The sequence below is a fragment of the Marmota flaviventris genome, chromosome 10 (genome assembly GCF_047511675.1).
Source record: "Marmota flaviventris isolate mMarFla1 chromosome 10, mMarFla1.hap1, whole genome shotgun sequence".
NCBI lineage: Eukaryota > Metazoa > Chordata > Mammalia > Rodentia > Sciuridae > Marmota > Marmota flaviventris.
The window spans coordinates 32,857,972-32,871,463 of record NC_092507.1 but is presented as its reverse complement, the minus strand read 5'-3'; the positions used below and the strand labels follow the sequence as shown (position 1 = coordinate 32,871,463).

The window sequence follows — 13,492 nt, the reverse complement described above, 5'->3', positions numbered from 1 at the left end:
CACAGTCTGTGGGCCTTACAGAAAGAATGACGTCTTTGTGGGACACTACATGCTTCAGTCCCCATGGGAGGGCTTGCTGAATGAGTCCACCAAGGAGCAGCACACAGGCCACTCTGGGACTAGATGAGGGGCCAGGCAGGTGCCTGACTGAGTTGGAGATCCAGTTTCCATGTTGAGAGGGTGGCCAAGATCTGAGGGGACAAGGTTGCTGGGCATTCTGAGCCTGTGGCCCAGGCTGGAAATGGACAGAGACTCCCTGGTAATTCATTATCCCTGACTTCCTTTCCTCGTGGATCACTCTGCTCTTCCCCTCATGAGCTGACCCTCCCACTTGCCGGCCTTTCCCCAATTCTACCCTGTTTGTCATCTAAACTCAGCAGCATAACCAACACCCACCCCCCACCCCAGGACTCTTTCTGGGATGCCATCACGTGCTCTGCTGCTCTCCCGAGGGAAGGGTCCCAACCACACTCCTGCACTCTCCCCTGTTTCTCCCACGCCCTTTCCAGCCATGGGCTCCTAAAGCCACTCCCACAAGGAGGTTATCACCCCTAAATCTGCACCACTTCTCCAACCAGAATCTCACACTCTCACTGCATTGAGCACAAAGTACACCATTCCCAGAGGACTTTCGGGATCTGGCCTCTGCCTGACTCCTGAATTTGTCTTTCCTGTCCTGCTCACTGCCAGGACCACAAGAACCTTCCTCCTGTTCACCAGATCATGCAACTCCTTTCCTAACGTGAGGCCTCTGAACCTGGCTTACCCTTCACTGAAAGTGCCTCCTCCTGCTCATTCCTTGCCTGACTCCTTCTCGTCCACAGGTATCAGCTAAATCTTAACTCCAAGCCCTTACTTGTCTACTCTGGGTGAGTAGGTTTCTGTCCTCTAGTTTCTCTACCACAGAATGCTGTTTGTTTTCTAAAGAATTTTGCAACCTCATTTTCTAGTAACTGACCTTGATTTCTCTATTAAGTTTTTGTTCCACTGGTAGAAATAATATGAATCTTCTTGGGGCAACCCTCTGTTATTAGTCAACTCAGGCTAATAACACCATAACTAGCTGGGCTTAAATAACAGAGATTTATTTTCTGGAAGCTGAAAGTCTGAGTTCAGGGTGTCAGCCCCGTCAAGTTCTGGTGGGGGCTCTCTTTCTGGACTGTTGATGGCCACCTTCTCACTGTGTTCCCATGTGACAGGGGGACAGAGAGGAAGGCGAGGAGGGAGGGTGAGAGAGAAAGCATTCTCTGGTGTCTCTTCTTATAAGGACACAGATCTTATCAAATTAGGGATCCACCCTTATGACTTCATTTAACCTTAATTATTTTCTTAGTCCAGATCCAGTCCCATGGGGTGTGAGAGCTTCACCATATGAATTTAGGGGGGAGACAGTTCAGTCTCCAGCATCCTCCCTCTCTCCCAGACTCCAAGCCCTGAAGAACTTAACAGGTGCTGAGGTCCACAGTGTTGGAGGCTGTGGAATGGTGGGGAACCTGGCCCTTTGTGTCTATCAGCCACCGAGAGAACCTCATTCCACTGAGATCATCAGTTCTCACCAGCCATTGTGGCAGCTTCTTGGGTTGTAGAAATAAAATTTCATGACTATAAATCTCTCCATATCTTTCCTTAGATCTTCAAAGTTCTGGAACTAAGCATATCTGCCCATTGCCATGTAACTTTGTTACTTCTCTGTAGGGAAAATACTTCCCATCCCTTTGCCATCAGCCTTGATCACGTGACTTGCTTGGGATGTGTGCAGTCATTTCTGAGAAGCTTTAATAGTCATCACATGCTTTGTCCATTATGTCTTCCTGTCTGTCTTGGAATAGCATGTTCCACAATAAGGGCTCCTCCTTATAAGGTGATCTGAGACTTTAGAGAGCTGCAGCCAGCCTACAACTAACATGGAACATGAGCAAGAAATGAATGTTTGCTGTTGTAAATCAGAGATTACTGAGCTGTTTGTTACTGCACCACAAGGTAGGAAATTAATCAAGACACCCACATTGGTTTCATGAATATTTGTTCCACTAACCAAGTTCTATACTTATTCAAATGCACAAAGTGGGTTGCAGATATTATAGATGCTCTCTCTTTCTTCAGCATTGGACATTCTATCCCAATCTTCTCCTGGGTCCCAGTTCACCAGGCCACCCTACCACGTCCCATTACCTTAAGAAAAGCCCTCTTAATGTCCTTATTTCTCAGACTGTAGACCATGGGGTTGAGCAGGGCTGTGAAGACATTGTAGAGGAGGGAGATTTGCTTGTCTTGCTCTGGAGAGTAGCTGGAGTTGGGCCTCGTGTAGATGTAAGTCACTGGAGCATAGAAGAGTGTGACCACAGTCAGGTGGGAGGCACAGGTGGAAAAAGCCTTGCAGCGGCCCTGGGTGGACTTGATCTTGAGAATGGCCAGGGTGATATGAATGTAAGAGGCCAGAATGAGGGAGAGTGGGGTGACAACCACAAAGACACTGATGATCAGGTCCACCATGTCAATCAGCTGGGTGTCTGTGCAAGCCAAGTTCCGCACGGAGGGCCCTTCACAGAAGTAGTGGTTGATCCTATTAGGCCCACAGTATGGCAGCCTCATAGTGAGGAAGGTATGGACCAGAGAGAAGAGGAAACCACAGGCCCATGTCCCAGCTGCCAACTGTGTGCACAGTCTCCAGTTGAGAATGATGGTATAACACAGAGGATAGCAAATGGCCACATAGCGGTCATAAGCCATGACTACAAAGAAGATGCACTCGGTCAGTCCCAGAGCACAAAACACATACATCTGCAGCCAACAGCCAGCAGAGGAGATGGTCCGAGAGTGAGCCAGAAGATGCACCAACATCTGGGGCACGGTGGTGGTGATGTAGCTCGTATCCAGCACCGAGAGGACAAAGAGGAAGAAGTACATGGGAGTGTGGAGATGTGTGTCCAGGCAGATCAGGGCAACGAAGAGCCCATTGCCCAGCACTGAGCTCAGGTAGAGGAGAAGGAAGACAAAGAAAAGGACCCTGTTGGACATGGGGTCACTGGAGAAGCCAAGCAGCACAAATTCAGAAACCCAGCTTTGGTTTTTCTCTGGAAGCATCCCCATGGTGGGGCCTATAAGAAAATCACATTCATTGACATGTCATCTAAAGTATGGTAGCTCACAAGAATGCCACCTATAAAAGCAGACAGTGAAGATTTTAATCCTGCCCGTGATACTGTTTCTGGGTAATCTTGGACAAGTTACTTAACCTCTCAGAGCCTCAGTCTCTTCATCTATAAGATGTGACTAATAAACATCTCTCATGGATTTTATCAGGAGTACAGATCATGTATATGAAGCAACTAAAGACAGATTATGCTAAGTGAAGCTAGCCAATCCCTAAAAAACAAATGCCAAATGTCTTCTTTGATATAATGAGAGCAACTAAGAACAGAGCAGGGAGGAAGAGCAGGAGGAAAAGATTAACATTAAACAGAGACATGAGGTGGGAGGGAAAGGGAGAGAAAAGGGAAATTGCATGGAAATGGAAGGAGACCCTCATTGTTATACAAAATTACATATAAGAGGTTGTGAGGGGAATGGGAAAAAAAAAACAAGGAGAGAAATGAATTACAGTAGATGGGGTAGAGAGAGAAGATGGGAGGGGAGGGGCGGGGGGATAGTAGAGGATAGGAAAGGTAGCAGAATACAACTGTTACTAATATGGCATCATGTAAAAATGTGGATGTGTAACCGATGTGATTCTGCAATCTGTATTTGGGGTAAAAATGGGAGTTCATAACCCACTTGAATCTAATGTATGAAATATGATATGTCAAGAGCTTTGTAATGTTTTGAACAACCAATTAAAAAAAAAGACTTAAAACACTGAGTAAGGGCTGAGGTTGTGGCTCAGTGGTAGATCACTTGCCTAGCATGTGTAAGGCCCTGGGTTCGATCCTCAGTACCACATAAAAATAAAGATGTTGTGTCTATCTACAACTAAAAATAAAATAAAATATTAAAAAAAGAAACACTGAATAAGACACAAAATGCTTGTATGCACTCTTCCAGTCTCCTTCCCCACCCCTCAGTACACATTTGGTCACTCATGTCTAACAAACCAGTTGGCACCAGGTCAGCCCCAGCTCCCAGACTCCTTAGAGAGGAAGTTCTGCTGTGCCTTGGAGAACACTGTCAGGGTGTGAGGAAGCAGGCCCCTCCTCCTCACACCCTGGAAACATGCTCCTTGGCCAGCTGGCACAGTGTGAGCTCCAGAATAGTGGGCGCTGGAGGGCACTGGCCGCAAGAGCAGCAGGAAGGTCCGTCTGCTGCTGGCTGGGGTCGGCCTTCCTTATTCAGCTTGAGAGCTGGAGGAGTGGCATGTGGAAGGGCCAGCAGTGCTCTCCTCACCTGACCTCATGGACCGACTCCAGGCAGGCTCTAGGGCCACACTCGCCCCACCCAGTGGCTGCAGCTTGTCCGCTCTAGCAGCGGCTTTCCTGGCCGTGCTCTGTTGTCCCACCTGGCAGCCATGTCTCCAAACCAGCCCTGACTCACCCAGTAGCACTGTCCCCACCCCGGGGCTCTTGCTCTGCAAACTCTGCCTGTGTCCACTGGAAGGTCATGTATTCCTGTGAGCGAGTCACACCAATCTGAATCTTAGATATTTTTTTTGTCCCCCTTCCCGCCACACACACCTTTTTTGGTCAGGAGCAAGGGAAAGAAGAGAGGTGCCTCCTAAATTAAAAAAAAAAAATTGTTCTTTTTCAATATACATGACTGTAGAGTGTTTTTGACATGTAATTTCCTATTCTTGTGGTTGACATGATGTGGAGTTACACTGTGTGTGTTCATATATGGACATTGGAAAGTTATGTCTGATTCATTCCACTGTCTTTCCTATTCCCTTCCCCCCTCCCTTCCCTTCATTACCCTTTGTCTAATCCAATGAACTTCTATTCTTCCCACCCCACCCCACCACTTATTGTGTGTTAGGATCCACATATCAGGGAGAACATCCAGTTTTTGGTTTTGGGGGACTGTGGTATATATTCTCAATGAAATATTACTCAACTATAAAGAAGAATGAAATTATGGCATTTGCCAGTAAATGGATGGATATGAAGACTATCATGCTAAGTGAAATAAACTAATTCTTCCTAAAATCTTTAGTCCCTTCAATATGTTCTCCCCTTTAGCCTAGAGAGAGTAGACCTGCTGCCGAGTCCTTGCCTTTGTTCCTTCCTGACTTGTTTCTTTAGGACCCTCTTCTTGGGGATTCATGATGGTCAATGGTGGGCTCTTGCCTAGGCCCCTCCCTCTCCTCTAGTTCTGCCTTCTGCTCCTTTCTCTGATTAGACCTGTTGGGTCAGGCTTCCTCCCAGGCTAACTCTGAGACTCTTAAGGAAGAGATGGCCTTTGTCAAGACACTGAGAGGCTACCAAATCTAAACAGCCCAGGAGACAGTTTGGAAAAAGATGACTCCTCCTCCTCCTCCTCCTCCTCCTCCTCCTCCCTCACATTCTGGGTGTAGTTTGGCCTCTGGTTCACCATCTACATTGTGAGCTGGCTTACCCAAGCCCTGGAGTAGCTCAACATATTCCTTAGCCCAACCCTGAGGTCTAGAGGAGTTGCAGTCTGCAGTGTGTATCTGCTGCTGTCCCCTTCCCAACTTCTGGTGGCTACTGGGGCTGCCAGCTACAAGACCCACTTTCTAGGACAAGGGGTGGGCCCCTGAATAAGCAGGTAGATGACCAGAATGGAAACCCATATGAGGACTCTAGAAGAGAGGAGCCCTTTCTTTACTTTGTATGGCAACCTATAAAAACATGATCCTGGAATGGCTTCTTTTAAAAAGGTTTTTTTTTAATTTTTGATTTATTATTTATTTATTATTATTGTTATTCTTTAATTTATTAGATTTATTAGTCTTATTCTGAAATGGCTTCTGATTATGTTCTTTTCCAGAAGAAAAGCAGAAGAAAGAAGGGAGCTGAATTGATTTCCTGGGGCTGTGCTATAACAAATTATCACAACATTGGATGGCTTAAACAATAGAAATTATTTTGCTCACATTTCTAGGCTAAAAGTTCAAAATCAAGGTGTTGTCAGGGCTGCGTCCTTTCAGGAGCTTTGAGGGAGCGTCTAGTCCATGCCTCTCTTCTAGTTTTTGGTGGCTTCAGGAAATCCTTGGCATTCTTGAACTGTCTTCCCCATGGACTCAAAATTCCCTTTTCTTATCAGCATACCAGCCATTGGATTAGGGCCCTTGCTAATCCAAGTTGATATCATTTTAACTTGATTACACTAACAAAGATTTTATTTACAAATAAGGTCTCACTCATCACTTCTGGGTGGACATGAATTTGGGGACACTATTCAACCCACTATAGAAGCTACGTGTGGAAAGTAAGACCAAGGGGTGGGAGGAAAGGGGACCTAACTGATGTCTTTTTAGTCATGAATCTATTTGCTCTGAGTGAAACCAGCTTCATCCTGCACTTCCTAGACAGGAGAGCCAAAACATGTCCTTTTTCCTTAAGTTAGTTTGAATTTGGTTTCTGTCACGTGGAACTAAATCTAAGGTCCCAAATAATATACTGGTGAATGGAAAACCAGAAAGGAGCCTTACAGGGTTTTAACAAAAGTTTCCTAGGAAAAATTCCTAGGAAATTCTCTGTTCCTTCCACCATACCATCTGCCAGTCTTAGCACAGGACACTGAATATCAGTCATTTACTGTGCTCCACCAGGGTCTTCCTGGTGGGGAATCTTCTCCAGGAAGAGGGTTTGTGACTTGATCTACTTTTCCTTTTGTCTACTTGAGCCTCAATACCTAGGAGTGGTTCTTGCCCTCCAAGAATTTGAGAAAAAATTTGAGCCCAATTTGGGAGCTGATCTTTGGAAGCATAGGGACATGGGGAGGAGTGGATTCAGTTTAATAATGCTGCTCATTTTTTATATTTCTGGTTCTTCACACAGCAGCAGACATAAGATAAAGGTTTGATAAGTGTTGACGGGCTGAAGGACATAGTGTGTGTTTAGTGACTACCAAGGAAAATGCACCAAAACATAAAAAATCAGATCTCAGCCCTTGGGGGCTCTCTGTCTAGGTGGGGAGATAATATGCCACCATGACATGATTATCTGTCAGAAAAATAAGATCTGTAGTCCACATGGTTGGGATTCTAGAGGGGAAGAATTGAGGTTCAAAGAAGAGAGATCCCTGGGAGTTGGGTGGCTGTGAAGGGAAGATTTTTGTGGAGGGGAAATAATTTGAATGGAGTGTGGAAAGACAGGTTGGGTTTAGAAGAGTGGGGAGACTTCCAGGAAGATGTGTGGGCTGGGCAGGTGGAGGTGGGGGATTCTGTTTAGCAATGTGGATGTGGATGTGAGGATAGAGGCCAAGATCCCACCTGTACACACTAAAAAAAAGTAGAAAAGAATTTTTTCTGTCCTGTCTCCACGCTGGACTAAGATATGGAGCTCTTGTCCAGGCATGCAAGGATGGGGTTTGTGTGTTGTGGTAGTGCATGTGTGGTCAGTATGTGGTTTAGCGTTACTGTGGTTTGGGGGTTGTCTGTTCCTTCAGGGACTTCTAGTTGTAGGTAATAGAAATTAGGTATTGTTGGACCTTTTCTTTTTCTCCTGTTATGATTATGCAGCAAGAGACTATTTCCTCAGTCTAAGGCCTGACTTTAGTATTCTCTGCCCTTGATTCTTCCCTTCCTCCTCCATAAGCCCTGACTCTGCTGCTTCTTTTCTGTAGGTTCGGCTGGGGAGAGAAACAGGGAAGGGAGTGATGTTTCTTGCCCACTTGCTAGCTGAGTTTTTTGCCTGGCATTATTGGGTTCAGGGAGAGACAGATGGTAATCTCTCTTCTGCGTCTCTTCCTCCTCTTTCCACCTCCCAGCCTGCTGGTGCCCACTACCTTAGGGATTGCTCTTGGAGGAACTATCCTGGACGTTGGCAAAGGGTTGGTGCAGAGGCGCCTTTCCCTGAGTGGCCTCCTTGTCCACAGCAGCCTGGATGTTCCTGGCAGCCCGGAGGCCTGACTTGACGGCAGTGTCCATCCAGCCATGGGGCAGGGAGGTATGTTCCCCTGCAAAATGGACACGGCCTTCTGGCTGGAAGAGCTTTTGTGAGTAGTCTATAAATTGGTAGGGTGTGAACTCAGCAAAGGCGCCGATAGTGAGGGGATCCAGAGACCAGTGCTTGACCACGGAAGATGGGCACAGATGCCGCAGCTCCTCTTTGGGTATCTGGTGCACTGCCGCCAGGTCATCCAGGACGATATCCACCACCTGGTCATGTTTCATGGCAGTGAAGAAGAGGGAATCGTCATCCACAGTGTAGGAGGCGAGCAGGACACCTTTGCCGCTGGGGAAGCTGTGGCTGGGGTAGTGGATGTAGCGCGATGGCCCGTCAGTGATGGAGACCCCGCCTCGGATGCCATCCCGTTCCCAGAAGCGCTCATCACAGGCCAAAACCACCTTGGTAGCACTGGTGTAATGCACCGAGCGCAGAGCGTTTGTCTTGTCTGGGGACAGAGGTGGCTGGAAGGCGATGAGGCGCGTGGCCTTGGCAGAGGCTGAGATGATGACGTAGTCAGCAGTGAGGTTGTGCAGCTCCGAGATGGGCCCACCTTTGCGGTACAAAACCCGAACTTCAGGCCCATCCCTCACTACCATCTCCACCTTGGATCCCAAATGGATGGTGCCAGGTTTTAGGTTGGTGCTGAGGGCTCTGGGAAGCTGGTCAAATCCCCCGGTGATCTCATAAAAGCTGCAGGGGAGAAGGGAGGGGAGAGTGATGGGGGGAGGCACCCAGAGGCCCAAGTGCCTCCTTGTCTCCAGTGTTCCTGGTACAAAAAAAGAGGGAACTAGCTCCCCGCACCCTGTGCAGAACACTTCATATACAGCCTTTGTCATGAAGGGATTGTTACTTAATTTGACAGTTTGGAAAACTGACACCCTAAAGTAACTTTCCCACAATCACATAGGCAATCTAGGGCTGAATCTGGGGTAGTGGATGTAGCGCGATGTAATATCTAACAGATATTCAGTTACCCTGAAATTCTACTTTGCAGGTAGAAATCTATAGACCTGAGTTTGGAGTCTGACTTCAGCCCTTGCCTAAGCTGTGTGAACTTGAATAAGTTCCCTAGTCTGAGCATCTTCACCTGTAGAATGGCTCTGAATAATGCCATCTACTTTATAGGAGATATTAAGGATTAGATGTGACAGTTCTTGGAAAGTGCTTGGCAGAGTGTCTGGCACATGTAAATACCCAGTAAATCAGTGTTGGGGAGGAGGAGGACTCTCATCCTGGCCCCAGATCCACCTTACTCATCACTTTTGGAGAAGATGTTAGCATTCCTCAGGGACTCCAGGAGGGATTTATAGTACCCAGCGTTCTCATTCATCACATCTCCAATCATCTGCACTGCGCCTCCACTCAGCATCCCTTTCTTCACCAGGTAAGCCTGTGGGGAGGTACAGAAGATGGAAATGTGGGGTGGAGGGCCCAGAGTGTAGATCCAGTAGGCGCCTGGACCCAGACCAGTGTGGGAATGGACTCCAGCAAGAGGAAGCCTTTGGCAGTGGGAAGAGAGCATCCTGGTTGGCAGATGACAAGCCAGGAGGCTAGGCTGAGCACAGAGTCCACCACCCCATCTCCATCCTGGAACTTCTTTGCCACTCTCACCTTGGTGGAGTAAGAATCATAGAAGGACATCAGGTGGCTGCAGTTGAACATTTTCAGACTTTGTTTGAGCTGCAGAAGGGGAAGAGAGATACCACCATTCAAATTGGGCCTCCGGGACATCAGGCTGCTGGGGACAAGGATGTCTGGGGACTGAGGCTGGTGCCTCTGCATTCCTTTAAATTAAAGGCATGACTTCTGGGTTCTCTGGATGTCCCTTGAAAAAAGTGGGGATAAGGAGGAGGAGGGGTGGTAGTTCCAGGAACTCCTGCCTGTTACTCTTTCTCCAAGCATCTCCCCTTCATTAAAGACCTTTTGGAGACTAAAATTTAAGGCAGAGAACTTCGCTGTGATCCAGGAGGAGTTATTCATTACCAAGGACTGGCTAATCTAGGATTCCCTTTCCTCCCGCTTCCACTGATAAAGTAATAGGCCATTGGACTACCCAAGGACGGGGATGGGGGGGGAGGGCGGGGAGGAGGTTGGTGTGGGGTTGGGAGTGATACGTTCTTAGCAGGTGTTAGAAGGAAGGTGGATCCACCACAAGAGCACCAGGTAGGAGTTGGATGACCTGAGTCCATCCATTAACTTGCCAAGTAGCCTTAGGCGAGACCCTCTTCCTTCCCAACCCTAGCTGGGATAAGGCAGTTGGCACCTTGATAATGGACTGGTGGAAGAGATTCATGGCACTCTTGCCCTTCTCTGTGGGGTTCATGGAATAGCCCAGGATCTCTGGGTTGGCCTTGACCTCCCAACTGCGATGTCGTTGTCCATTGATGAGGTACCAGGTATTGCCATCATATTGGATGAACTTGTTCAGCTTCAGGCCAAGCTTCTTGACGTAGGTGTGGATTAGCCTGGAGCAGAGACAGTAATAAATTGACCCCCATCCTTGTTCTAGCTGACCCCACAATTCAAACCACTTCCAGGAAAACCAGTTTCTTCTTGCAGCCAGGGAGCCCAGACTAACTGGTTTCTCTATTCTCTGTTTTTTCTTGCTGTGGGCATTATTTTTTTTCTTCTGTTTTGCCCTGGGGAAGTTCACTGAATTAGGGCCCTTAAGGAATTCCCAGTTTATGAGACACAAAGGTGGAGATGAGGCCTTTTGTTTCAGGCAGTATTTGGAATTATTTGCCTTTTCTAAGTAGTGTGAAGCCATATCTAATAACTCCTAGTTTGGGCTGTTACAGTTAGTGTTTTTACTTTGAAAGTTTAGAGAGAAACTGGGTTTTAATTTACATTAAAGGCAAAAAATAAGTCATATTTATGGAAGTATGTGGGATACCAGGCTGAGGATCATTTTGTTTTGGAAACCTCAAGAGTCAAATATAGTTTAAGGATCAAGCAACTGTTTTTATGCCAGGTACCTCCTTGATTTTGATGAGGAGCTGTGTTGCTTCTCTTAGGAGAAACTGGGGTGAGTCACTTAATATTTCAGAGCCCAGATTCTTGATATGTAAATGGAAATCATCAATTTATAGGGTTGTAAGTATCAAATAATGTAAATATAATGCTTAGCACAGGGCTTGACACAAAGTAAGTGCTTAACAAATGGTAGGTACTGCTAATAACTTTTATAATTTCACAGCTTAATGTAATATGATTGTCATTTAAGAAACTTCCCATATTAAAGCATACAGTTTGATGAGTTAATGGTAACTATTCTAACTGTGGGATCTTCCACTTTCTGTGTGACCCTGGGCTCTGAGCCTTGGTCTTCTCTGTTAAGTGGGAGACAAGCATTAATCCTGACTTACAGAGTTGAATTACATGACGCAGTGAATCTGAAAGGGCTCTGATGTGATAGCAGCAGGGCCCCTCCCACCTCTCCTTTATCTCTCCTACTTGTCCTTTGCTCCAATTCTCTCCTAGGACTTACCTGTGGGATTTGGGGATTCGCATGGGCCCCAGGTCGTAGTACCAGCCCTCCTCCTTGTTCCTGAATGTGACCACTCGGCCCCCAACATGATCACTGGCCTCCAGGATGGTTACCTGGGAATCCAGAGAAACTTCTGTCATTCTCAGATACGTGTCTCCCTTCTCCCCACCCCCTACTCCCACTTCTACAATGCCACACGCTCTGGCCTGGAATCCCCATCATCAGTCTTCAAAAGTGCATGGCAACCTCACTGGGCATTTCTTCCAGAACGGTCCTGAGAGATGTGAAACTGAAGAGCTTCTGGTGAGCAGGGACAGGGCACTTCTTGGCCTTTGCCTGTCAGCATAGCTCTTGGCTTTTGTTTCCACAGGAATGCAAATGAAAGTTAGCGATGATTAAATGTTAAGGGTTCCAGGGGCCCAGCAGGTTACGTGCCATTGCTTAAGACCTCCTCACCTGATGGCCAGCATCCTGCAGGGTCTTGGCTGCTGTCAGGCCTGACATGCCAGCTCCCACTACTACTATGCGCTTGGGCAGGGGAGAGGTGCGGAGTCCCTCCTGAGCTGTGACAAGGAAGGACTCATAATTCGGGTCCTGGAAGCACTTGGCCAAGTCCTCATAGTAGGCAAGGCAGCTGGAGGTAGCCAGCAGGAGTGCCAACACCAGAATACCTGGGGGAAGAGAGAGCAATCAATGCATGTGACCTTGCTGGGGCCCAGGCTCTGTGGGTCCTGCCTGCCTTGCCCAGGAGGAGCCTGGCTGCATGAGTGAATGCAGAGTGGTCAGGGCAGGGCAGTGTCTGGTGGGTGTGTGGCCACAGATAAGTGATTTGTGGCTGTCTCTATGTAGGGATGGTGTATGTGTGAACTTCAGTGGTGTTAGTTGTAAAGTTAATGTGTAATTGTGAATGTACTCCTTCTACTAGCTCTAGGTTTTTTTATGGGGGGGGGGAGGCAGGTGAGAACCCCCTTAGTCTAATCTTTGTACTGATGGGTAACCAAAGTTCCCAGAAGGAAGGGGATCTTCAGGGGCCACTCTCTAAAGAAGGGTAGGAGACCCAGCTGGCTTTCAGCAAAGACCCTTCTCCATGAAGAGAACATTCCACTGGGACAACTCAGAAAAGAGGGGACAGATGACCAAGCCCAGAGGAAATAATCTCCAAGCTCCCTCCTCTCTTTCTATCCCCCAGACCTACTCAACCTCCCTAGTCCATTCTCCACCCCTGACAGGTTTCCCCATCTCCCCGAGGTATTGCCATTTCTGTCTCAGTCCCCATGTCCTTCCCTTAAATGAACCCAACCCCCAAACTCATTCTCCAGATCCGTTTTCATTCAATTGATTCATTTTCAACACCTCGACCCAGCCCCAGCCCCCAGCTGAGCTCCTATTCCTGTCTCGGTCCCTAATCTCCTTGCTGCTTCACGCCCTGTACTCAAACTTCTCCTCAGACCCTCATCAAAGCTCCTGGACCCCTCCCCTGATCCAGTTCCTCTCCCCATCTCAGAGTCCAGCACCCCTTCCTCAGGCCTTTCTCTCTGTGACCCAGAGGAGGGGCCCCACTCACCACTCATGGTGGCCATGGCCCTGCAGCTCGGCTGAATCCTGAGCAGTTCTCTCTCTCCTTATGAGGAACCAGCTCCACTCCAGCAGTAATTGGCCCTTGTCCCACCAGCATGTCCTTGTCCCTATTGGCTGTGCCAAGCAGGGAAGTCCTGCCCCGAAGCCTGGCCTGTCAGGTAAGATGACCATGGTGACGGAGCCCAGCCTCAGCCTCATCTTCTGCATTCCTGCATTCCTCCTGACCAGCCTCTCTCCTAGGGAAAGCTCCTTCTCTCAGCTCAGACCCTTACTCCTGGTGCCAATGGGGAAGAGAGAGGCCATGAGTATGTTGTGCTGTGATCACCTCCCACTAAGGGGTGAAGGCTGGGCTAGGCATCCAGCG

The 13,492-nt window shown here is 47.9% G+C and overlaps 2 protein-coding genes across 2 annotated transcripts; both read right to left on the bottom strand.

The window, feature by feature from the left end:
* Positions 1 to 2,142: 2,142 nt before the first annotated feature.
* On the bottom strand, positions 2,143 to 3,090 carry LOC114094495 (olfactory receptor 2A12-like). Its single transcript, XM_027937676.3, has one exon. It carries the CDS (start codon positions 3,088 to 3,090, stop codon positions 2,143 to 2,145), a length of 948 nt encoding a protein of 315 aa, XP_027793477.3.
* A 4,810-nt stretch (positions 3,091 to 7,900) lies between these two features.
* On the bottom strand, positions 7,901 to 13,130 carry LOC114083849 (L-amino-acid oxidase-like). The gene is made up of 7 exons (XM_071618593.1): positions 13,115 to 13,130; positions 12,007 to 12,221; positions 11,551 to 11,663; positions 10,327 to 10,528; positions 9,675 to 9,743; positions 9,317 to 9,453; positions 7,901 to 8,753 (listed from the first exon to the last, which is right to left on the bottom strand). Exons 1-7 carry the CDS (start codon positions 13,128 to 13,130, stop codon positions 7,901 to 7,903), a joined length of 1,605 nt encoding a protein of 534 aa, XP_071474694.1.
* Between the last annotated feature and the right edge of the window lie 362 nt (positions 13,131 to 13,492).